This window comes from Neocloeon triangulifer, unplaced genomic scaffold (genome assembly GCF_031216515.1).
Source record: "Neocloeon triangulifer isolate White Clay Creek 2 clone unplaced genomic scaffold, ASM3121651v1 ptg000006l, whole genome shotgun sequence".
Lineage (NCBI taxonomy): Eukaryota > Metazoa > Arthropoda > Insecta > Ephemeroptera > Baetidae > Neocloeon > Neocloeon triangulifer.
In genome coordinates, this window is record NW_026775549.1 from 615105 (window position 1) to 641755 (window position 26651).

Genomic DNA, 26651 nt, shown 5'->3' on the forward strand with positions numbered 1-26651 from the left:
ACTTATTTTGATTTTAATGACACTTATCACAGATTGCATAAAAAATTACATATTGCCACTTGTTTGGTATTTTATGTTGGGTATTTTCATAAATAATAATAATAATAAACACACAATGCATATATATTTAGTTTATATTGATAATGTAGAAAAGGCAATTTGGCTTATTTTATGTTCTCAAAAAATTGTGAACCCTCTTTTTTATCTTTTTCACCAAATACAAAGTGAGGAGTATCAAAATGACACTAATGATTATTTTTATGGGACGCTTCAAGGCAAATAATTAGAATTGCAGTGCATGTTCTTCTCTCTTAATCAAATCTTATCCATTATGCTGTCGGAAAAATTTTTATTTTTAATAAAGAAATAGTTCTATATGATTTTCCTAAAATTCTCTATTAAATTAATAAAAAACATAATGCGTGATTAATTTCAGCAATTACTTTCAGCATTAAGGGAAGGAAGACGAATAAAGAAAATAAATATTCATGCACCAATGTACAGGATCTTTTATAGTTAATAGAAAGAAAAAATTCGATTTAAATAAAAGTTTTAAAATTTTAATAAACTTAATTTTTTGAGCCACGGAGGATAATTTGATCAACACAAGCACACATCATGGTGACTTAATAAGGGAAAATTTAATCATGAACATTTAATTAAAAAATTGTTTTGACGAAGAAAAATAAGTTTTGTGAAACTGTTTTCCGGAAAAAGCGATTTTTTTATTTTAAATTGGAGATATTGTCATATCATATTGATCCAATTGATACATTTATGATCTTTTTTTTCTGAATTAGCCCTGTGTCATTGCAAGTCATAGTTCGCATTTCAAACAGCAGACAAATGTTTTGGGGGAGAGCGAGAAGGGCTGAAAGTGGAGCAACAAAAGACGGCGCAGTGCTAATTGCCCGAGTGTGATCCTATTTAGCGACTTTGGCTGCTGGCGTGCAGCCACCCCACGCCGCTGGATCCCAGGAGATGATGATAATAATCAGTGGGCCCCTATTCGCCTCATCGACACCTTCTGTGGATATGCATTTAGCGTATAATAAATAATTGAATCTGCCTCCTCGCTGCTGCCTGGCTAATTCGCAGCGGCATAACTCACTCCCGTCTCTTTTGTGCAGTCTCTGGTCCCGCGGGAGTGCTGTGCGATAATGTTCTTAATAATCACAGTGCATGCAAGCCTCAATCAAGCAAATGAACGAAACCTGATATTTATGCTGTGTGACGCCGGAATCGTGCTCCACCAAATCCAATTTGAGTCAATCCTCTCTCCGGCGTGTCTGGCTTGATTTCAAAATCGAAAAAAAAAATGAATGACAGGATTGGAAATGAGTGACTGTTTGATTGTAGAATAATTTATTCTTTTGATCGTATATTTTGTAACAATGAACTTTGTCAAAAAGTGCCTTTTGGTTTTTACAAAATACACTGCAATGAACCTTTAAAAACGGCCAACAAAACACCCATAATAATTATGATAATTACAATAATAATAATAGGTAATGACAATGAAACAAATTCAAATAGGCATCATTATGACAGTATAGCCTGTATCCACAAGTACATCCAAGTGCTACAAACAGGAATATAATTATTGTGAATGAGCATAAAAGCATTATGGTCCAATTAAAGATTCAAAGTTCTTGCATATTAATTTTTTTAAATTCAAATCAAAAGCTTCAATTTGTTTTGCGTGCACCAAAATCGCGTGCTCGTCAAAAGTGAAAATCATATCATTACCGCGTTTGTCGATCAAATTACATCCACATCAATCCCGATTGCGTTTAATTATTACTGATGTTATTACCACCCTTCCCGATGCACCACTATAGAGCAAATAGTTTAGGAGTATTAATTTCAACACAACATGTCTGACGCACATTGAACATCGATATGAGAGATAGAGAGAGTTAATCAAAAATGACTATTTGACGCTCCATTCATATTTACACACTAGACTGAGGAGACGATTCGAATTTTATGAGAATTCCAAAATTAAAACATTTTATTTTGAACAGATGAGATGCGAATTATCTCCTCTGTTACGCTATTTCATAGCAATTTTAAATTTAGTTTTTATCATTAATACATACATTTGTAGGTAAATTTATACAATTCATAATAATAATAATAATAATAATATTAATAACTCTTTGGTTTGCGTTGCACACGTGCAGTCCCAAGGGGCCCGAAGTCAGGTCCACGTCAGTTTATCACTTATGCAGAGGACCAAGGGTCTCTCTGGGGGCCGCCGGGTCGACCGCCCTCGGCCTGAAAGGCGGCCCCGGGGGCGGCCAAGGGAGACGGCCACGGCATGCGGTTCGGGATGGGCCCCCAGGCGGACAGGGCCCTCGGCGCCGGCCACTGCGGCCCGGCCGAGGACCACGTCTGCGGGGGCGGCGGTTGGGTGGCGGCCCTGGCAGGCGCGGGGGCGGCGGCCGCCCCCGCAGCGCTCTGCTATGGGCGCAGCTCGGTGTGCTGCGTCTCCTTGTGGCGGCGAAGGTCCACCTTGCGTTGGAAGGCGCGGCCGCACAGGTCGCACGCGAACGGCTTGAATCCGGTGTGCTTCCGGCTGTGGGTGATCAGGTTTGATGATTGGCTGAACGCTTTTCCACACACGGAGCACTTGTGGGGCTTTTCACCTGCAATCAGTCAAGTTGATGATTTATTAAAAATTACTTCCAATTCTTTTGTATTTAATTTGAATAATATCAAAAGTGCTCAATCGATTTATGATTTTGTTTTGATTATTTTACTTTTAAAAATTCTAATTTATATTTTATTAATATAGTTCACAATCCTCTTAGAAATTTCTCTGTAAAGATCTGATGATGAAACTATTGATTGAGAAATTCTCAAGTAAATATATATTCAATTTCTAATAAATTATTCAAAACAAACTAATAAAAAGTCTGTTTTTCATGAATATATCTGGTTTAAGTATTAAATTTAATAATAATAGAATGCAAAATAAAAATTGATAAAAATAAAAAAAAACATATAAAATTTTAGTAAATAACTTTTATAAAATTGCTAAATTATTTGTTATAATATTTAAATTTTGTCCGTTAAATTTTCCAATTCCAACATGTTTTGACTATTAAATAATGAATATGATTCATTAATAAACATCGTTAAGAAAAAACAAAGACACCCGCAGACACCCGTATTTTGCGGTTAGGCAACTCGCTGCTCTACAAAGTCGCGCGTGTTGCATACCCACGATACCATTTAATGGACAAAAAACTTTACTGCTCTTTTTTTTACTTTTACAGACCATTATTTTACTTCCTTGTGTATTTTTTCGTTTCCAAATTAGGATATAATCGCAACAAGGTTTAATTCTGATTAAAATAACACAGGGGCGGCTGTTATTGAGACAAAAAACATCTCCGTCTCTGCGTTGTGTCTCGCAAACTGCCTCGCTGGGTGGAAACTTCGCAACCCTCACTACTTTGCTCCCTTGTCGCGCGTCTATATACTTTTTTCCATCGCACGTGGGTGTAATGAGAGCATTCCTGCATAATGCACATTACTGGAGAGGGGGCACCTTTGCATCTGGCGCTCGGCGAGTGCATTCCCGTAGCGAACGCGCCCTCCCCGTATCTGTGCACAGAGCGAGCGAGCGCGAGAGAGCATTAGCCGCGTTTCCATGGTTACAACCTCAGCACTTGCAGTGCAGGGCACGGAAAAATCTTTTACTGGGATTGATTGGCGCCATTGCCTGGCCGCAAGCCGCATTTTGAAGGGGAGGAGTCAGCCGGCGTCTACCAATCCAGCCCGGCAGTGGCGCTCGAACAAAGCGAGAAACGGCGGCGCCGCCGTCTTACGTGCTCATCTGCATGCACTGATTTGTTGGTCCGCAAAAGATAATTACACACCGGCCCGGAGACATGGTCGAGGGCAACGAACCGCCGGCGCAAGTGAAGTAGAAAAAGAGAGAAAAAAAAAGAAAGACGGACCCGGGATTGGGTGCTGAGTGGATATTGATCGGGAATCGGCGTGCTTAAAGCGGTGCGAGCAAATCGTAAAAATCGGAGCCGCTTCTCTTTTACAGCAATAAATGCCACGGTGAAATGAGACTGAAGAGAAAATCGTGCGCACCCCGTTTGGATGTATATATATATGTGTACGTTGTGCGTGGAACGGAAAAAGAGAAGCGAGCAGACAAAGCTTCGGGCTTACCGAGCGAAATCTTCGTGTGAGAGCGTCGACATGTGTGACAGTCGTAAACTCGCACCATTTCCTTTCTTTATTCCGTAACTCGCTGGGCGTTTTGCACACCGAGATTCGTTGCCACTTTTAGTGTGTCTGAAATTTATTTGCCCTCTGCCTCCCGGCGGCCGATATAATCACGATTCCGGCGGCAGGTCTCGGCGGGCAGCTGCTCCAGATTTTGACAAAATTGAGAGCAATATTTCCGATGCGGCGGCCTCCAGAGACAGCTTCTTCTTCTCCTCCGTCGGCCCGCTCCGAATCTCAGGTTTTATAAGTGACCAGTAATATCGCGCGAGATTTGCCGCTGACCGGAATACTAATGCCGCGGCGATAAAGGCGCTCGATTTTTATTATTAATAACGCGCGCGCGCCCGGCGAGAGGCGTTCGCCCTCTTGAGTGCATTTTTTATGCCCACATAAATACTTATTATCCAATCGATATTTCCCAATCTCGCACTTTCATTACCGCTGCTTCTACACTATACAATATTGCACTGCCGGCACTGAAAGCTCAACACACCACACGTTAACTTTCTTTTTTAAACGCAGCAAGTGCAGAGCGTTTTAATTTGCACAGAAATACTAATGATTTCTTTTAATTTATTATTTTTCACTTGATTATTTTTTTTATTTTTATACATAACCAAATTAATTAAAAATAATCATTCCTATTCAAATCCAGACCGCATAGATATATGATAACTGAAGATGTTGACGAACTTGGCGAGAGGACCAATATTTCTGTTTGAAAGATATGTACATATTCATGATGCTAAAACTTTAAATTTGTTTGTATTTATTAAAATTTACTAAAAAATATATACAGCATATATGACACTTTTAAATTATTTCATAAATTAGGTTAAAATAAAAGCTTTAAAAAAAAAATAATAAAAAAATGTAAATATTTATTGGTATTATTATATTACGAAATTAAATAAACATGTTAAATTAAATCATAGATTTAAAAGTTTATTGTAAAAACTAAATTTTAAATCTATAAAGTAATATCAATGTTTCAAATTAAACTTGCAAATCTGATCAAATTAACATCATTTTTATTAATTCATTCGATTTCTGATTGTCAGGCGAAATTTAAAGTTCAGCATGTGCCAATTTTAGAAATGTACATCCAATGCTTTAAACAATTTAGAGGCAATTTCCACATTCTCTGTCAAAAATCATTTTAATAAATAATAATAAAAAAAAAAAGTTTCTTTTTTATTTTAAATGATTGCAGTTTTCTTTGGCGACTTTAAGAGACGAAAAACTATTGAGCTGTGTCTTTTTCCACATTTCTTTTACGGAGGTTCATGGCTGCTGGTTTGTTCTTTGCCTCTTTCTTTTTAATTTGCGAAATCGAACCAAAGCCACTCATCTGGTCCGGCAGAGAGCTGCTGGCAGAGCGCGTCGGCAAACGGCCGCTCCGAGAGAGCGAGCGAGCAAGAGGGATGCTCTCGCTTTATAACTACACCAGAGAGTTTTTATGATCATGTGCTTCGAATTCTTAACAACGACACCAGTATACGGCTGGAAAGTGTGGAGCTATGCACTGGCAGCTAGAGAGAGAGAGAGAGAGAAAGAGCGGCGGCCGGGAAAGCTCGAGTGCGCGCTCTAAAAAGGAAAAGAGTATAAAAATCTCTACGGAATCTGGGTTCTATGTTTAAAGCTCTGAGGACTATATATATATGATTCCACTCTGCCACTGCTCGCTCCACTATATTTATACACTCTCTCGCTGCTGATATACCCGGCACTTATCTCTTTACGAGTTTCTGAAAATCTCCTGCCCAGGCAGCTCCCTCATCTCAATCACCTTCTGTCATATAACGACCAGGGGCTGCGTTCGTTCGCCCACCCAGCAACTACATTACGCCGCGCCGCTTTTTCCCTGATGAGTTTTCTAAAGATTTCTTCCTCTACTTCTTCGCACCGTGAGAGAGATTTTAGCTTGGGCATCTGGAGCCAGCGGCTGACGCACGCGGCCGGCCCCGAGCTGGATTTTTGCACCAGCGCCGCTGACCACCCCCGTTCCGCCCAGAGATATAATAATCTTTATGCCAACTTGACACCGCACATTTATCATTTCCTCACTCTCGCCCTCTCGCTACATCATGTGTGGGTGGCTATGGGATTTTCGCAAAAGTGTGCTGCAAGATTTTCGCTGCTGAGCGCTGAGCCAAATTTATGAAGCGAAGGTGCCTGCCCGAAATTTATGAACACTAAAGCTCTCCGGCACATGCCTGCTTGCACGGGGTTTTTTGCTCCGGAACGTTTTTGCGCCATCAAAGCCTTTGGAAATCACTGGCTGCTATGCAAAGTTCTGTCTCCATATAAATACAAAAACGAGATAAGAAAAATTAAAAAATAAAAATTTAATACTTATAAAAAAATCATTTCATATTAATAAAAATGACACATTTTAATCATTATGTAGGAAAATTTTATTTTATATAAAATGTTATTTATGTTAAATAAAGTAATTTTAGTGGTTTACAATCCCTACTAATGTTTCAATAAATTTTATATTTGTAATAAAACTGTTTAATTATACTGAAAGAGCTGCAGCACAAAACGCTTATTATATTATGTAATTTTAAAAGATATTTTATCATGCTTAGCCACTTCAAGCAGATTATGTTTTATAGAATGGAAATGTTGAGATATACAAATAAAAGGAAAATTGTAAAATTATAAATTGTTAAACATGAAAGGGTACAAAGAAGTACTGATGAAATCGTCAAATTCAAATATTATAATTATTATATTCACTTTTTGCGTTTTTCTTTCAATTCAGTATAATTATATAATATTACATGATTTTTATTGTCCTATAAAAAGTCTATATGTACTAATAAATTCTAAAATTATTCATTTTTCTTATAAATTCACAATTTCAAGTATATTCATTAAAAAGCAAAGAGTTGCATAATAAATTCGCGTTGCTTTACACTCAATTTCTAAAGAGAGGTGCAATGCAGCCAAGAGTCGATTAAAGCTGTTGGTTTGTGATTTGAAAAGGAGCTGGTTTGCGCAACACGCGAGAGTGTGGCGTCGTTTTCGCAGCACAGATACGCAATCTGCCATTAAAAGGCGGCTGGCTGGAGGAGAGCGCGGGGAATTCCTTTATGTTATTACAATAACCGCATCTGAGCTCAAAGATTTCCTATTATTGAATTACAGCGCAGCATGTGCGCGCGCCCCGCGATTATGTAAAGGCGCAGAGAAAATGCAAAAAGGGATTTTATTGCGAGAGCAAACCAGCCATCAGTTTTGATTAGCGTCAAATGTTTGCGGCCGATATTTGATTTGGATAATGTTTTATTGGCCGCGTCGCAGCCTCGATCCTAGCTTTTTTTCCCCGGATGCACATGTGCTCTCGTCGGCAACCAGATCTCGCTACTTTTGGTGATTGCAGCATGCCAGGGGTGCGCGAGTCGGGGGGAGAAAAAGTAGCTCTAGGTATAATTTAATTAGGAAAGAGAGAGAAGAGAGATGAAATTCAATGCCGAGACGAGGCCACTTTCGCTGGGTAATTATCGCGTGCAAAACACTTTCCCACGCAACAGCGACGAATTTAAATTATCGCCGAGTGGCTGCTGCTGCTGCTGCCGGGGAAGAGTAAATATAATTAGGCCTGTTATGACGGTTGCGGGTGGATTTCAGGGCGTCGGCGGAATCTGCTTCAAATCATGAGCAGGCCACAGGCCGGGGTGGGTTATGAAAATTTACTTTTCGATTTGATTAAAACCAGAAACCAGAGCACCTAAATCCAATCAAATTTTTTTTGTAATAAATTTTAATTCAAATGAAAAGTTTTATTTTTTGAGGGGGCGAATCAAAGTTTTGACTTACATTATGCTTCAAAAAAATTATTTTGGTAATTTTTATTGACTTTTAAAAAGATTTTGATTAAATAATAATAATAATAATAAGATTTACTGGTGAAACAGCGTTTTTGACCATTTTAACACAACTTTTAAATAGGATACTAGATATTTGAGAATTTGCTGTAATTTTGGCTTTAAGTACTGAAAGATTTTTTTAATTTTTTTTAACCTACTCTTCAGATTTTTTTTTTAAATTACATTTCTAAACCAATTTGAGGCTTTCTTGTAATATTGCATATTTTTTTCGAGTATAAATTCATTATATTTTTATGCCAATATATTTTACAATTATTTTGTGAGGATATTCTTATTATAAAAATTACAAAAAGAATCAACAAATGATGCTTTGGAAAGTTTAGGAATTCTGTTGGCTCAAGTTTCTATATGTTTGAAGATGCCTTACTTTTTGTTTAAAAATAGCTCGCTCTGTTATAGGACCTTTTGAATAAAAATAAAATCAAGTTAATTGTAAACAAAAAAATAACAAAAATAACCATAAAGTATAAAAAAGTAAAATTCATAAAAGTTGAATATTTTATATGTTTTATTTTAAATTTATGTAAATTATTATTGTTTTCATATAAAATTTTTAGTAGTTTTAAAATTTATATGAGTGACAAGTTTGAATGAGAATCGCTTTTCGGAAGTCCCAAAGTTGCTGAGCAATCAAGTGCGAAACTTGAGATTTCGCTTTTTAGTTGAGTGGCAGAGCTTTTTAACTGATTATGTGAGAGTGTGTGGCGTGTAAAATAGTGGATGGGCTCTAAAAATGAGGTTTGTACAAGGGGGTGAGTGTTATGTTTATATTTCCAGAGAGGGGGTGGGTCGGCACCGCGCGCGCGAAAAGAGCAGCCGAGGAGGAGCGGCGGCGGCGGAGGGTGGTTTTGTGCGCGAGTTTGCATGCGGCGGTGGCGGCAGTGCGGTGTATAATCCACTTACATCATCAAACATTCATAAACCATAATCCACTTAGCCGGAGTAATGATTCATAAGTGAAGTTGTGCCTTTGTGCTGAGCCACCGAAAAGCTAATATCAATAAAGAATAGATTTCCTGCTCGCGCTCTGTATCTGTTTGACAAAATATTTTATATTGTCTTGTGGCGCCGCCGCCGCGTCCATTATGTTTAATCAAATCCTTGCTCTCTCTCGTGTTCGTTCAGCTTGCTTGTACGTGCTGTTGATTTGTTATTTCAATTACAAATTCTGCGGTGCCTCCCAAACAATAACAACACGCCTGATGTGCCCGCACGTTCGGCCCGACGCGCATCGCTAATGTAATTATTAATTTATTAATCTGATTACGTCAGCCGATTCATTGTTTGCTGTTGAAATATTCGCTGAGTGAACGGTGAATCAAATTACCATTAGTTGCGGTTGCAAAAGCTTGCTCACCAAAATCAGCCCGAATATTCAAACTGGCTTGTTCATGCTTAAAGAGACACTCTATGTAGATTGTACCGTTTTGAAACAGCAGGCTTGATAAAAGACATTAAAAAATTCCAAAATAAAAAGGACGAATTTTATTGGTTGTTATTTTATTAAAAAATTGATTCATTTCTTAAGATTTCTCTCTCTTACCAAAACATAAACAGAAATAATTATTGTTCAAGTATTTTACTATTTTAATCTTGCAATATTTCCTCCCATGAACACTTTTTTTACTCTTTATAAATGATTGTGAAAATTTGAAGCATTAACAATGATAATAATAAGTAATTAAATGACTGACAAAATTTAGTTTCTGTGCATTTTAGCAAGAATAACCTCTGCATTAAAATTCCAATAGCGAGACCGTAAGAATTTGGCTATATTTTCAGAAATCGGTATGCAACATTCTATTATTTTATTTTATTGCTATTCATGCAGCCCGCATCAAACCGCCAAATTAAACCCTTAATTCATCTTTCTCTTTCAACACAAAAATTTATTATATCAGCGTCTATAATTTCAATTAGTTTCTATTTCACTTCTGTGATAAACACAAATCACTACCACCTAATACAAATATTAGTAGTATTACTTTAACATTTTCTTATGTTATTCATCAATAAATAATTAAATAGTAAATAAAACCTACATTTTTTATTAATCAAAAATAAAAAGAGATAACAAGCTCAAATATTTAAAAATTTAATATTGAAAAAAACGCTGTAATATTTAAATCAAATTAAACTTATAAAAAGTAAAAAAGTTTGTTTTAATATTATAAATAAATCTTGAAGTAAAAATAAGTTAAAGTATGATTTTTAATTGATTTTAATATACTGCCGTTTTTTTTATTATTTATTAGCAATACATGTATGCACTTTTTAGTTGTAAGTTAAAGAAATGTTGAGTAACATAATTATTTACGAAGCACGCGACCTGCCGGTCGGTCGACCGGACGTCCAGATAACTAATTTACCAACAGAGCGTGTTGTTTTACGCATATTTGCTCAACAAATGGACGCCCGGTAGGAATAATAATTGTCCAGGCAAAACACTTGACCAACAAAGAGAAGCGAATGAAAGCGGAAAGGGTCGAGATGTTATTGCTCTGCAGTGTTTGCATTCTAATTAATAGTGTGTGGCTGGCAAGCCCTTTCAGTTTACTTTGCCATTAAGTGGTGCGCGGCCAGAAAACACACTCGGCAAAAATATAATTTTCTCTTGAATAAAAAAGGAAAGTGGCTTAACTGGAAAGAAATTCCAACGAGTTTAAATGCGTAGGATAAAAATTATCGGTTCAAAATGGTCGCCGCAGTCTCTGATTTTTGGTGTCTGGCTTCAGCCAATCTTTGATTTCATTTTCTCTAGTGGCGGTTTCTCCCTTTCTTCTGCCGCCTTTTCTCGCCCGAGCGATGGGAAATGGAAAAGGGAGGAGAGTGGCGGCGTCTTACGTTCTTCGTCTTCTTCTCTCTAGGCTGGATTGATCGACTCTCGCTGGCACTGGCAATACAGCCCGAATTACTTGCCGCCAAGAAAGAATAATATTTGGACTGTGGATTGAGGGTTGGCGCTATTCAATCTGCAAACACAGCTGCAATCTAAATTTCGCATTGCTTTACTTTTCCATCATCCCGCCGGAGCACTCTCTCGCTCTCCTCAATCACACTCGAAAACAATTATTCCGCACTGGAGTGACGCAAGTCGCCGGGCTAGAGAGAGATTCGCCGTAAAACGCCGAGCTTTTTAGCACCGGCGCAAGTCGCACAAACAACACTTAAGTAGAAATCTTTAAAGCCCTGCTGCTTCAAAGGCGGCGCAGCGATAAAAGGAACGCACGGGAAATGAAATTTAAAATTTAATCTGTCATGAATTAGAATGCGGAGAAGAGCGTGAAAAAATGCGCCCTCTCGCGAGCAGCCAGTTTAATATCCACAAGGAGTTTTTTATAATTTGTCATGTCACGTACTTAAGCTGTAAAAATCTTCATGCAGAGAAGAAATTACTTGGCGAGCTTTCTCTTTAATTAACATTTTTCTCGTGTAATCCAGCAGAGGCGCGGCCCCTCTTTTATTCTCCGCTCTCTCTCTCTCTTATCACCCCTGCCTGCCTGCACTTTTTCTGAGGGCGCCAACGAGTTGAGATGAGAGAGAAAAAGAGAGAGGAGCAGAGAACGCGTTAAGTGTTGGGTTAGCAATAATTGGATTCGTTGCCGCTCCTTTCTTTCCTCGCCAACTTTCTCATTTCCCTATACACTTCCGAGAGCTCAGCGAGTCCGGCACCGGCTTTAGCAAAATATAATTCCCGTTTTTAGCTTATTATTTAAGTACTTCAAAGGCTGCTTGATCTTCGTTCAATTTTTCAGAGGGGTCAGATAAATCCAATTCCATTATTTTAATTGCACTTGGTTGAGAAAAAATCTGGTATTATGGAGACGCAGCAATAACATTTCAATTAGAATATTAAAATTTTACACAACATTTTCAATAAATTAATGTGGGTACGTAAATTAAATTTAAAAAATAAAATAAAAATGCAGCCAGCTCATTTCTATATTAAATCATTATATGACTAAAAAAATAATTTGTGCTGTATCTTGCAAGTTATGAAAAAATAATAACATAAATTATGCTGTGGCTCTATTTATCCACGGTCAATATCAATTGTTTGATCAATTTTTACACAGAAAAATAATTACTTTTGATATTTTTTTTATTGACAAAAGCAAAAATTTCTGTGGGGGCAGGGCTGTTTTTCTAATTGACATTTTTTACTTGTTAAGTCAAAATAACATTTAGAGACAACTATTATGGACTTCAAAATTTCAATTGAATCAGTAAAAATAATTTTCATAATAACAGGCGAGGGCACAAATTCATAAATTTTCAGTTACTTTAGCGTAAAAATAGTAATTTGAGCATTCTGATTTCCAGAATTCTTTATTTAACTATATGTTTTTTTATTGTTCTTTAAATTTTTAAATTATGTAATTTTGTTTATTTAACTGGGGAGTTACAAATGGGATCACGTTGTAGATTATGTTTGATTTACATTAAAAAAAGAAGAACAAATCTGACTGCAATAAATCGAGCTGCTCTCTGCGCACCATTCAAGAGGCAAAGCTGCGGAGAGTAATTAAAATTCCTTGAGAAATCCACTCGGCGGCTGCTGTGTGTGTGCTGATGCAAATTATCCAGGCGCGCTTGTATTAATTACCAACTAATTAGTAATTTATCTTTTAGTCAACCCCGCCGCCGCCAAGATCTAAAGGGTTGAGTTTCACAAGACACGTAGAGGGTTGAAGAAGGAGAGGAGGTGGCGAGAGAGAGAGAGAAGGCGTCGGGGAAGATGTGCCGCCGTTACTTTTGCCGACGTTGATTAATTTGCCTTGTCGGTGTTATTAATACCAGAGCTTGGGAGGCCACTTATTGCCGGCTGGCTACATTACCGGCTATGAATTATGCACAAATTAGCAGAGCGGAGCAGCCACTCCCGCAGACTTGCTTTACCGGCAACTCGCAGAGATAGAGAGAGAGAGAAGGGGATGATTGCTAACAAGATGAAGAAGGATCTCATGTTCGGCAACAATAAAAATCCAAAGCAAACTCGGCATCAATTACAGGCCAGCCGCAACTTGTGCAAATAGCATTAGCCGGGTGCGGGTATATAAATTCGAGAGGCCAAATCCCTCATCGCGTGACCGCAGAGAGCCACACGCGCGTCAGTGACAACTTCTGTGTTCTTTTTTCTCCTTCTTTAAAAGCAGGGCTCGCGTGATCGCGTGTAATCTGCATTCATTGTATATATGTTGCATGTGCAAATATCGGACGGATGCGCGGCCAAGGCTTGTTGCTCGACCCCATCAAAAATTCATCCGAGACTTGACAAAGCGGCCGGCGTTGCTTGCCAGTCGGCGGATTATAATTCCGAGTAGGCTATTTGCTGGGCACGTCCGTCCAGCGGGCTGCATAACTTAGCCGCTCTCTCTCTCTCTCGGGCTGTGTGACGCAACAAAGCTGCTTGCAGGGGGATTATTGTGGCTCAAGCGATTGGGGTCGTTTATTGTTCTTTAATAATGCATCTGTCAAACTCTGCAACCCCCTGTAACTTTTCACTGCGCAGCAAGTTGTGACGGTGGTAAATAATTTCTATGAGAAAACGTAGCCGTCGAAACTTGATTTTTTATTATAGTTCTTTTATAAATTTAGACTTTTTAATATAATATATATTAAATTTCAGTCCGAACAAAAATTTGAATTATGTTTAAGGACTGAGAAAATATATATTTTGTTAAAATTTCAATTTTTTGGAGATTAATTTTTAATAATTGTTAAGTCTTGAAGTTGTAAAATTTGTTTTTGTTTAGCGTTTATTCAACACCAAGAAGTTTACAATTGTAAAAAATGGCAGCTGTTATCATTTTTTAATATGTTTAATTCCCAAATTTTAATCAAGATTTCTGATGTGCTATCAGAATGAAAGCAGAGTGCTTATGACTGCACGTGGAATTCATATCTGGTAGTGAAAATCACCCTGTTCCCAAGGGTGTGCCACGCCCGTGTCCTGCGACGTCCGTCCTAAAGCAAATTAACTCTCTTCCGCGAAAGCCACGATAATTACGCCCGACCCCAAACCATATTTTCGCAATTATTGATCATCAAATCCCAATTCTTTGGAATTGCATACCTGTCACTGACAGAGCAAACAATAAATTTCAACAGTGGCCGAGTGTGTGTTAATATTTGCCGTGCCGGCGGGCGGCCTACTTAATCAGACGGGTCGGCGGAAACGTAATATGGCGTGCGGTTGGATTTAATTGACCTTTTTAAATTAAAACAATATTGACAGGGTGAAATGTGTGTCAGAGAGCAGGATGTGCTGAGAATCAATTCATCAATCTTGTCTGCAGGACGCTTGCAGATCAATTTTCATTCAATGCTAATTTGACCTCGACGCAATCAATTTCGATTTTTAAAGTTTTACGAGGGCTGATTTGAGAAGAAATATTATTACTAAGCTGGTGAAAAGCACATTTCTGATAATGGATCTCAGAAAATTGAGTCATTCTGATTCAAAATTCAAATTTTGTGATTGTTTTTCGTCTTTCACGAAAACAAGACTTGATTTGTGGGCTTTACTTGGAGACTTTTTTGTTGGTTATTTTATTCAGCATATTTGTTTCTCTATAACTTTTTGATGTTAAGATATATAATACAAATTTTTATATTCAAGTAAAACTTAAAAAAAATTAAAATATTAAATTATTTGACTATTAAGCACTTGAAAAATTGACTAGATCTAATTATTGGCTTAAAAGCTTCTTTTTTAATCGATTCAAATTGGACTTTCGAAACTAAAGTTTGATCAAAATTGTCACCTTTTTCGATTTCGAGAAAAGAGACCAGAATTTTTTATTTTCAATTCAATTTCTTCGAGCTAAAACTTTTAAAAGCTATACATATTCCAATAGTATATATAAAATTTTATCCGAATTTAAATAAAATTATTTTTAAATATTCAAATAGATCCTACCTGTGTGGATGTAGGTGTGTTTCTTCATGTCAGACTTCTGGTGGAAGCGTTTTCCGCAGTACTGACAGGGGTAGGGGCGGGTGTCCGAGTGGATCAGCAGATGCGTGGACAGGGTGGACGAACGCTTGAACGTTTTTCCGCACTGCTTGCACTCGAAGATCTTCTCCACGCTGTGCACCGCCCTGCAACAAGATCTAATTTTTCAGGTAAATCCGCATTCATCAGAACTCGCCAGATTAAATTTCGCCTTGAAATTTGCTCTGACGACTTTCCGTTCTGCGGGAGGGGTGTGGAAAATTTATGCGGTCGAGGTGTGAGAGTCGTGCCGAGAAAATTTAACCCGGCGCGAATTTATATTTATAAAGGTTGACCGCTGGCGAGTGAGAGCGCGTACAAAGTTGGGAAATGAAAAAGCGGCACAAATATCAGTTGCAGACAGTATTAGAGATGATATGAAAGTCTCCCTGGTGGATTTCGCTCTCGGCGCTGTTTCACAAACGGTGTAAAAGGGGTGGCGGCGCGTTGCATATTTAAAGGCGCCGCATCTCGAGGGACAATGCGAGCGAGCAAGCGAGCGCGCGTGTGTGAGGAGTGTGTGTATGCGTGGCTGCCCGAAACATCAGACCAAGTAACAACTCTGACCATCAAATCTCTCGGACCTAACTATAAACATACACGCCAGCAACACCGCATTTGCGATGCCTTTTCACTTTTTACACTGACACGACGTGCAAATGCGGCGCCACTCTTGACAGCCTTTTCCGCCTTACTTTCAAATAAATTAATGTTGCTTACGTTTTATGTGCTAGTTTTGTTTCACCGATCTCCATAAAATACATGATTAATTGATTTTTCTCAAAATCTGATAATTTTTGCTGATTTTTTAATTAAAATTTATTTTCAGTTGCAATTTACTCAAATGTAATGTTGCAAAACACTGAATTTATTTAATTAACAATCAAATTTTAAAAAATCATTTGAAATCTCAAAAATAGGCAGTATATAATTTTCCACAATTTCCATAAACCAATTCAACTATAGATCACCCTGAAATCGCATAAATTAAATAACTTTTGATCATGATGAAACGTGAAACTGTGCAGCTTACAAAATAGATTTGTTACCCACTTCTCTTTGAGAATTTTTTTTCATAAAATATATTATTTTATTCTCTTTGGTACCCAAACCATCCTTCATTCTGCTTCTTGATGATGTCCATTTAGGTCGCATGAATTTTGCATCGGGCGTCCCAAAATCGCAATTGCGTCCTTAAAAATGCATGCGGCGCTAAATATTAAATCAACCGTGTTGAAAAATGCTGCAGTATTCATGGCAGGCTCACATAATACAATGCCACTGACAGCCGGGTGAAAACCCGCATGCCTCGCAATCTCATTGCTGAACAGGATTGTGTCAACCTTTCATGCAGCTTTCCCAAACATGGAACGCCGCAAATTCTGCTTGAATATTTGAACAGACGCGCGCGAAGCGATGGAATGAGCTCTGGCTTTCAGTGTTCGGTGCAGAGATATTTTTGGAAAACCGTGAAATGTGAAATTTAATCTGGTGAAAAGGAAGCTAAATAAAGAATTCCATTTAGAACATCATTTTCTTTTTTAGTAAAAATTGGAAATTAAATGTTTTCTTAGTAATAGTAAAATATTTTAAAATTAGATGAAATTATTATCATCAAGAAAATATAATAAATGTAAAAGAGTAATTTTAAATCTGAAGAAAGTAAGAAAAATTTATAGTTTTTTGATCATTTGATTGTATCATGATTTAATACTCACAATGATTAATTAGAATTTAAAATTTATGTATAAGTTTGGCTTTCTAATCAAATTATTATTTACACTTCGCATTACTGCTAGAAAATCAGCTTCTAAATTATTACGAACTTTTTCAAAATTTTGAGTATTTATATTATATGATTTATTTTCCTCGCGTTGCTTATAACAGAGTTTTATTTTTTTTTATTTTGCGCATAATGAAAGATTCAGGCCGAAATAATTTTGATTTAAATTTATGGGGGCTGCGTGCTGTGTTCTCGTGTAAAGCACAATTGTCACCGGAAAAAAAGAGTACCGGGAGGGCCCACCAGTGAGTCTTCAGGGTTCGCCAGCATTTCCATCTCGTCACGTAGGCGCGCGGGCAAAAAGGGAAAGCACTCGACATACAAAGCACCTGCTTACCTGTGCTGGCTGAGGCTGATCTCGTGTCCAAACGTCTTGTTGCACAGCTCGCAGGCGAACGGCCGTTTGCCGTTGTGGGAGCGCCGGGCGTGCACCTCGAGGCCGTGCGGCGTCGAAAACATCTTTTCGCATTTGATGCACGAGTACACGTCCCCGAGGGGCCCCACGGGCCTCAACAGCCCGCCCGTCTCTTGCGACTTGGCCGACGGCCCGTTCGCCATGGCGGCGGCCGCGGCGGCCACGGCCGCGTGTTGCATGGCGTGGTGGAAGTGGTGCCGGAGGCGGAACAGTTCCTCGTGGTAAGGGGCGGCCGATCCCGCCTCCGGGGGCGACGTTGAGGAGGCCGTCGAGTTGGGTGAGGCCGTGGAATTAGGCGAGGTGACGGCCGGTTGGGAGGCGGCCGCGGCCGCTGCGGCCAAACTGAAGTAGAGGGAGCCAAAGTGGGGAGGGGCCTGGCCGCCTTCGCGGTCGTACAGGCCGAGGCCGAGGAGGGGAAAGTGGCGGGGGATGAAGTGGGCATGCTCCTTCAGGTCGAGGCCAGGGTAGAAAAAGGGTCGCGGGACGTCAGGAAGGACCCTGCGCGCGGGGTCAGGTCGGCTCAAAAGGGCGCTGACGCTGAAAGTCTCCGAGTGTTTTGCCGGAGGTTGGACCGCGTTTTGTTTTGAGTCGGGGGTGTCGCGGCCGCCGAGCCAGACGCGGGTTTTGCTGCTGGAAGAGTCGGCCTTGCTGGTCGGGGGTGGCGGTGAAGGAGACGAGGGCTTGTCCTCGTCGCAGGGTGAGGGGTTTTTGCGGGAGTCCACCAGTCGGCTCACTCCAAATGTGATGCTCCCTGAAACAATTATAAATTTATTTTAATATAATTTCCAAAGATTATTCAAACAAAAATATTTTTCATCATTCCTGGATAGATACGAATATACCATTGATGATAAAAAAATACAAAAATGAATGCCATACAAAATTTAAATAAAAATAATTTTATCTCATATAAATTTAATCAATAATTTAAGCAAGCTTTTAGCAATTTTATTTCATTTAATAATATTTAAAAATATAATCCTATTATTTTAATTAAAAGTATTTATTAAAATTTTTAAACAATAAACTTTTATCGATTTCAACAGTTTCATTTGTTTAACAAGGTGTATTTAAAATAAAATAATAATGTTGCTTAAGTTAACCTGGGGTATCAAAATGTTATTACTAATTCCTCGACTTGAAACTGAGTATCATGACAGCAAATTAAATTTATTTAGTTTTGAAACATATCTACTTCAAATTCTAGCTCAAATAGAGGTCAAATTCTTAAAAGTATGTATATAATAGTGATATTTGAAATTTGAATATTTAATTAACAAGAAAATATTCAAGACAAAGTACTGAAGAAAAAAAATATTATTTCTGAGGTGTAAAAATAAACTAATGTTGGTCAGCGGACATTTTCCGACCATCGAGGGGGGGGGGTCATGTTATCACAGCGAAAATTACAAAGCTCATTACTTGATGAGCGCTTTTCTCTCTTTTTGATATACTGCCGCGCGAGGCGATGTAGCGGAATCGCGAGAGGGGTGTTGCGACAGGCGAGTCATTGTTGTGTTCATTATTGCTCAGCCGCTCAAAAACTATCAATCACGCCTAAGCCCAACTTGTGAAACAAAACACGTGTGCCGGGAAAACGGCAAATCTGCTGCCGCTCTTCCGACGCGTTACAAAGCAACCGTGCTAAATTGACATAGTGCACAATGCTAATGAGAGATTACGGCCGCAGGAGCACAACAATAAAATATATAGCATGTGCTCGAAATCGTTTCACATCAAGTGGCGAAAAATAATTGCAGAGTTGAGACGCAATATCGAAACCATATAAGAATAAAAATTCCCCAAAGGAGGTGCAATTTCGAAATTAATTGCGCTCAATAATTTCAAGTCTCGTTTAATTTCCTAATATCCTCTGAATACTATTTACAGGGATTAGTGCAAAGCTCTCTCGGTTGTAAAAAATAAAACTTAAGCGAGAGATATAAGAATTCTTTGACTTTGCACGCCGATTTTTTTATACTCGATTCGCGTCGAAACGCTTGTTATTAAATTATTTTACAACCAAGAGCAAACATAAAATTCTAGCCTAACGCGGGGCTGTTAAAAAATAATATTTCGGTCCACACTACCTAAAACCTTGACGGGAATTATCACCGCGCGCCGAGGAGGCGCTAATAACCCAATCTTATCAAAGGCAATAAGACGGGGCAAATAAACCGGTAAAGTGTAATTTACGACGGGGGTATCGTAAAATATTCCTCAATTTTCATCATCATCACGGCACTCCCAGCTCTTTTGCATGATGCGCCGTATTATGACAGCAAATTTGAACATAAAAATAAATCAATTTCGGCCATGATGAGCGCACAATGGAGGTCTTTTCTTATTTCTTCCCCAATGAATAAATTATCCCGGTCAATTTGATATATATTCGTAAATTACAAGTTCATCCTGCTCTGAAGTGTTATATATTTATTGCCGACGTTAATTATCATCATGAGAGCGGGGTGAAAAAAAATTATTAACTCTCGTGTGTGGATTCGCAGTCATGCTTCCGTGCTTTATAGGGGTGTGAAATTCGGGGGCCGAAAACTAAAATGCCATCTGCTGTTTGGGGGCCGCGAGAGATGAATCCGAATGAGGGCATATGTTGCTGCTCTCGCAGATCTTTTCAATGGCTTAATTGCTCCCTCACTTTTACGGCCGGGGAATTTTAGTGTTATTGTCCGCGCGCCAGATATCAGAGCTGCAGATGATGACAATTTTCTCGAATTTATAAGGACATATCATAATGTTTATGCTATTTGCCGAAACCCCTGCTATAAGTAAGTGTTTGTCGAGTGCGCGTCTGGATTAGAGCGTTGCCTCGATCACACGCTGCACAAGACGCACCGCGCAATTTACACACACAGTAGATAAAAAAGTTGGGCGAGTGATTTATGCCTGTTAAATGTTATCAGGACCACAATATAAACCACGTCACTGTTCAATACCGACTGGTAATCCAATATCAAATCCCAGTTATAATAAAATGCCGAGCCGAGAGAGAGAGAGAAATCCTTGTGCCACTCCTCAGCAAGATTAGTTTTTATGTGCGCCGGCCTAAAATTATCTTCGCGCTGGGAATTTTGTATCAGTCAAGTTAATAAATTTGGATTAATATTGATGCTTTCGGTACAAAAAAGCAGATAGTAACAAACAAAAAAAGAAGTGAAATGAATAAAACAAAATTTAGATTTCGACACTGGCGTAGTTTTTTTTCTATCAATAAGGATGCTTAAGTATTTTATAGCATTTATTAATTTAAGAGATCCTTTTCATTATATATTTTTTTTGTTATTTTTTAATTCTAACAACGATTTTTTAAAAATTGCACTGGTAATAATTATTGTATTTCAATTTTAAATGCTGCACGGATAATTTAGAAAATAATTATTTACTAGTTACATTGATTAAACTATGCATTGAATATTGAAGTTAATAAAAATATCTGTCATCAGTTAAATTACGCAATGTGCATCTTTTGGAAAATTAAACTCACAAAAAAATCGCATCATTTTTAATTAAAATCGATGAAATCACGCCCTGAATTAACTCATCACGTTCCAATTACGTTATCGCGACATTCCTTAAGAATGGATTGAAATTTTGATTCGCTGCGCGCGTTTTCCAAAGAATCCGCTTATACCAAAAGGGATTTCTTTTTAGGCGTTATCTGACGCGCGGTGCGAGTGTAGTTTGCTTTCGGTGACAGCAGAGTGTTCTTTGATTTATTGCTATTGTGACCACGTGGTCTCATCAAATCACTTCTTATCACAGGCGCTAATCCCTTTTTTCACCGAAACCCTGCTGGCTCTCTCTCGTTTTCGTGCTGCCGCTGTGATCGAGGACCCATCATCGCCTCGTGCAGGTTGCGTCCGCACAAAACACACACATACAACTTGGAGCGAACGAACACCTTTCCGCTGTAAATATCGTGTTATCTCATTCTCACAGGCAGCCGAACACATCTTGCTGTCTAATTCACACCTTTCAATAACATACAAAGTGATCTTTACAAAAATCAAAAAATATTTTTAAAAAACTAATAATAATAATTAATAATAAATTTAAAAATAAAATTTTTTACAATATTTTTCATCTTTTTAACTACTGATATTTTTTCTATAATTAAAAAACTGTTATTTTTTTATTAAGTTATTAATTTAAAGATGAAGAATTTTGCATAAGAATTCCCAGCAATAACTTATCTAACGTTATTTAAAGCAAAATTAAAAATATGGTTTAGTTATCGCTCAAGATCTTCGTGGAAATTAATTACTTTGTAATACTTGGTAGGACTTCGCAATGCAATGAAATATATATTTAGATTGACAATATTCATCACCTCATAAATAACTGGGCCTATAATTCTAAATAAATAATTTCAGAATTTAATAAAGAAAGTTATTATAAAAACTGCTTCTAATTTACAAATTAATTTTGTTCATACAATTAATTTTCAAGGCTGGCTGATTGCTCAATTCAGAATAATCAAACGCGTCAAACGGCATTAATCCTGTGCATGTCTGTATAGCAACAATAATTTGCAAGCGTCTCGTTTCACAGGTCGCTCGCGTGTGCTTCTCTCGCTCTCGGATGCAAACTATAATTGTCGGCTAGATTTGTGCCAGCCTAATCTGTATGCACAGCCGCACACAATTGCGCTCTCAGTGCCCTGGGGTGCAATCAGCTCTCGGTGTCAGGAGCTGATTGCCAGTATATGCCTCGCCATTACACCCTGCATCATCAAAAAGCTCCGGGCCGGCGCAATCAAGAAAAGCCCAATCTCGCACTTATTCCGATCCGACTGAGAGAATGAAAGAAGAAAAAAGAGAGAAAGCATTTTCCTCACCTTTGCTTGTGGGCTCGTCTGCGGCGGGGCTCTGGGCCTGTTTCTCCTTGATGAGGGGTGCGGCGCCCCACAGACGGCTGTAGTAGTTCAGACCGGCCAGCGAGGCGGCCGCCGGGGTGGCCGCTGACGAAGCAGTCCCTGGACTTGACGAGCTTTTCAAATCTGCCAACATTTTAAATAGAATCTTTACATTCTAAGAATCAAAATAAATAAAGTAAGAAGGTCAACCAAGGCTCACTGCGAGGATGGGGTCTTTTCGATTTTGGAAGTTTTAGCAAAATTCCTGCTAGTGGTGGTGCCGTTTTGTCCAACAATAAGTTGTTTTCAACAATTGAATGTAAACAATGTGAAGTAACAATTTGGCAAATAAACAATATTAATAGTATTTCAGACGATATGGTGAAAAACTATATTTGATTATAAATATATATTTTTTTTAAATACTAGTGTGTTTTTAAATTTATTATTGAATAGAGTTATTTTAGCCTAATTAAAAAAGTTATAAATTCCATGGAATTTTGACATATATGTCTTCTAAATCAATCCTTTAATAATACAACTCTGGAATTATTGATTAAAAGTAACGTAAAATTCATTGATTCAATTACATCTTAGGAAACAAAACTAGTAATTAAAAAAAAAATAAGATAGAATATTTTTCAGCATTAATTTCAATTGAAATTTCTTTCTTGTTCTTAATAGCATAATCCATATGGTTTATGTTCATCAGTGTTTTATTTGCTTCTTTGAACCATGTATTAATAGAACTAGTTTTTTGTTCATAAATTAGTTTGGGACTTGGGCAAACGTCAATTAAATAACTATTGAGACGTATCAATCTACAAACTTTTTTTTTAAATCCTTATAAAAATGTGCAATAAAATACATGCTGATATGATAATTTTATTATAATGTTAAAAATCTACATATTTTAAAAGCTAAAAAGTAAAAATACAATTTTTTTTATAAAAATTAACCTGCAACATAAATTATACATTTTATAAAAAAAATGTAAAATAAAATTTTCATTATTTAAAATTTTACTCAAATAAAGAATTTGAATAAAGAATATAAATTTGCATGTAATTGTTCAAAACTTTTGTATTTAAAATATTATAAAATACACAAGGTCTTGTTTAAAAAAAAATTATGCATGTATTTTACAATGTGCAAATTTTTCTCAGGCTTTTGAGGAGGATGACGCTTTGGTCTTGCGATCATTTGGGCAACGCGGAACCGTTGGCGGAACTCGGTGCATGCTGGCATGCAGCCGAACCAATTAAACATTCTCAGGCGCACTTTTTGCCGAGCAAATACACGGCCGAGAAATGGAGCCGGCTCCGAATTGCTCCGTCTGGCTGTGAATTTTCTGTCCCACGGCTTACCAGCATTAGCAGAGTTGTTCAGGAACTGCACGCGGGGCAGAAAAAAATTGGATCGCACGGCGCCGCAAAAAAGCGAATGCAAAATATGCGCGACCGAAAAAATTAGCACTGCCGTGACGTCTCTTTGCGTCAAAGTTGAGCACATTAAAGGCGCAATCTGTGCCGCAAACTGAAGAGATTCGCAGCTTGACGTCACACGTGTGTGAGGAGCTGCTTTTTGCGTTTTTTGTCAGGGCAAAAAATCGCGCGCCGTTCTAATTAAGGAATTCTTTTCGCTGGTGGAATTTATTTTCGCAGCCCTTCTAACACACACTCCAGCAATTGAGATTGTCACGCTATGGAGCTGCACCGCCGCTAAAAGGAATTTGAGACCGAGTGCCATAGATAAATCAATTTAATCGGCTGACAAAAATTGCTTCATGTGCTTCGAACTTTTACAGGAGCTCTAATTCTCATGTACTAAAGTGAAAAAGTTCCATAATTGGGAGTAGAAATCTTTTGCACTTTTGAAATGTGGAAAAAAAACAGTGAAATGAAGAGAGGATCTAAAAAAATTTAAAATTAAAATGTTCTTTAAATTTTAGAAAAAATTATTATTTTTTTTTTAAATCAGAGGAAAAAGCTGTTATGCATTTAATTTTAAAGTTTGTACGGCGCGGAATCTTAATCAAGAGACAAATTTCTTTAGAATTTTTTACTTTTTTTTGTAAATTTCAAATAAAAATTAATTCATTTTATATTTGATCCTCTTTCTTTCATTGAATTGCACAATTTTTTAAACGCTGAAATACTCTCTTCAACCTTATATATTAGCATTTTACATTAAATAATCAGACGCGATTTATTTTTTGTTTTTTGTTTTTAGCAGAAGAGATTAGAGTGCGCGTGGGAATGTTTAGGAGCGCAACTCACACAGAATTATTTCGCAATAATTGTTTGTTTTGTCTCGCAGGCGCAGTAAAAATATATAGAGGTGTTTGTGGAATATTTATTCTGATTTCTGGCTGCCAGCTTTGCGCGCGGTTTACTGTTCAAAATCTGAAAATAATCACGTTTTGCCAATTATTCCCAAGCCGCAGTCAAAGCTCAAAGCCGTGTCGAGCGCCTTCCGAGAAAAGTGAAAGAAAACGCAGCACTGAAGCGTTCCCAGATCCTTTTTGAAACAAAAAATTTGTTTCAAGAATTATACGCCACTGTATTTGTAAACATTTTCATGACAGAATCTCAAGCTTTGCTAAATCGCTAAATTTCAGTAAGAGTTTTATAAATTTCAAAAATTTTAAACAGCCAGTCATAAATTAACGCGCGCATGCGATTTTGAATAAAGAAAACAAAAAACAATTATTAAAATTCTTACCATTAGAATTTTTGTTTTATTGGAAAAATTTACTTTAAATTTTGATTAAACATAAATAATAATTTTAAAAATACAGAGAAGTTAATAAAAATATAGAGGCACTTAAATGAAGTCTGAAACTTTTTTTAATCCATTTTAATTTTCATTGCATGTTTTGTGAAATATGTGATATCAGATTTGATTTGGTCTTGAACAGGTAGAGCTAGTTTTAGTTTCCCAAAATCACCTTTGAGCTAAAAAAAAAAAAAAAAAGATTTAAAATTTTTACGTGATGAAAGGAAATGAGTAATCCAAGACTTTGAAAGTTTGGTCAACTGTAAAGCAAAAGTTTTTGTCATCGTCGGCTCAATATCCTTTCACTAAAAAACCTTCTGAATAAAACATTGATGTAAATATAGACTATTCTATTACAAAATAATAAAACGAAAATTTGAAGTCTTTGTGAAAATTCCTAAAATTGATCCGCACACAATAAACTTATTTTTAATTCAACTAAAGAGAAGAATACAAAAACCACGTGTTGATGATTTAATGATAAATGTCTTAACAATTTTAAAATAAATTAGAACTCACCATCGCCTTTGCCTTTGGGGGTGACAATTCTGAAAGCACTGGAGTTGGAGTTGGCCTTGCCGAGAAACAGGTTGAGCCCTGAAGGTGGCGCCGAGTTAGGCGCCGCAGGGCTCGGCGACCTGCTGACGTTCGGCGAGCTGCTCGGACTGCTGTGCCTCTGGTAAAGGTAGGACGAATCGTCCAGGTTGTTGTTGTTGACCGCCGCCGACTTGAGGGTGAAGTCGATGGGGTGCGACGACGAGATCGTCTCCATTTCGGACCCTGAGCTGCTGGCAGGAAGGTCTCGGTGCGAGCTGCTGTCCTGCCGGTGGGTCCACTTGCACACTGTCAGCCGCCAGGCCACTCTTGGCAATCTTTGGTGTGCTGCACACACCCACCGCGGCCCCCACCACCGCTATCAATTCCGGATAATCTCACCCTTGCTCACCCCGCGCCACCGACAAACACACCCCGCCGACTCATTCACCTGCTGTGTACGTACAAGTGCTTGCGAATAATCCAAGTGATTTTTCCATTTAACCCTTATTTATTTTACATCTAATAAATTTATTTGTTTTTACTTTCAAAATTTACCAAAATTTTTACTTATTTTTTTAATTAAATTTCAAATTTTTAGATTTTAAGTATTTGAAAAATGTTCATTTGGGAAATTTTTTCCCAATTTTGAGGATTTTCATCTCAATGCAAATGCAGATTTTGGTTCTGGAGCGAGCGTGGGTTAAAGTCGTGGCGCATTGATTGGTGCCGTGGTAGTGAGATTATAAGCTTGCAGCTGCGTGATTGGTTGCCAGGCAGGCCTTAGTGCCACGCCTATAGTCGCAGTTAGCAGTACTCACTGTGTTTGCATCGCGGCTGCCGGAAAATACAGTCGGGAAAATACACTCATGCCGAGTGTGATTTTTAAAGCGTCAAAAGAGCGCGGCGCTTTTAACAACGGCACATTCCGAAACAAACTAACTAAACGCCGATAATTAAAAGCTGCGCTCTTCTTGTTTTTCAATTATTAATGGCAACGAAATTAAATTGTAATATTTTTAACCTCCATAAATAAAAATAAAAACTACTAATTATCTGGGACAATTCATAGAAGGTTTATTTAGAGCTATAAATTTGAGAAATTTTGAATCTCCGTG

At 37.8% G+C, this 26651-nt stretch overlaps 1 protein-coding gene across 2 annotated transcripts; it reads right to left on the reverse strand.

The window, feature by feature from the left end:
* Window positions 1–1359: 1359 nt before the first annotated feature.
* On the reverse strand, window positions 1360–25830 carry LOC132194191 (zinc finger protein Gfi-1-like). 2 transcript variants are annotated; one of them, XM_059615332.1, is made up of 5 exons: window positions 25519–25830; window positions 22204–22365; window positions 17271–18099; window positions 15076–15257; window positions 1360–2651 (listed from the first exon to the last, which is right to left on the reverse strand). In XM_059615332.1, the coding sequence occupies exons 1-5, from the start codon at window positions 25769–25771 to the stop codon at window positions 2467–2469; spliced, it is 1611 nt and encodes a 536-aa protein (XP_059471315.1). In that variant the 5' UTR covers window positions 25772–25830; the 3' UTR covers window positions 1360–2466. The 2 variants fall into 2 exon arrangements, with proteins under 2 accessions (XP_059471315.1, XP_059471313.1); XM_059615330.1 differs by having other exon boundaries at window positions 15076–15269.
* Between the last annotated feature and the right edge of the window lie 821 nt (window positions 25831–26651).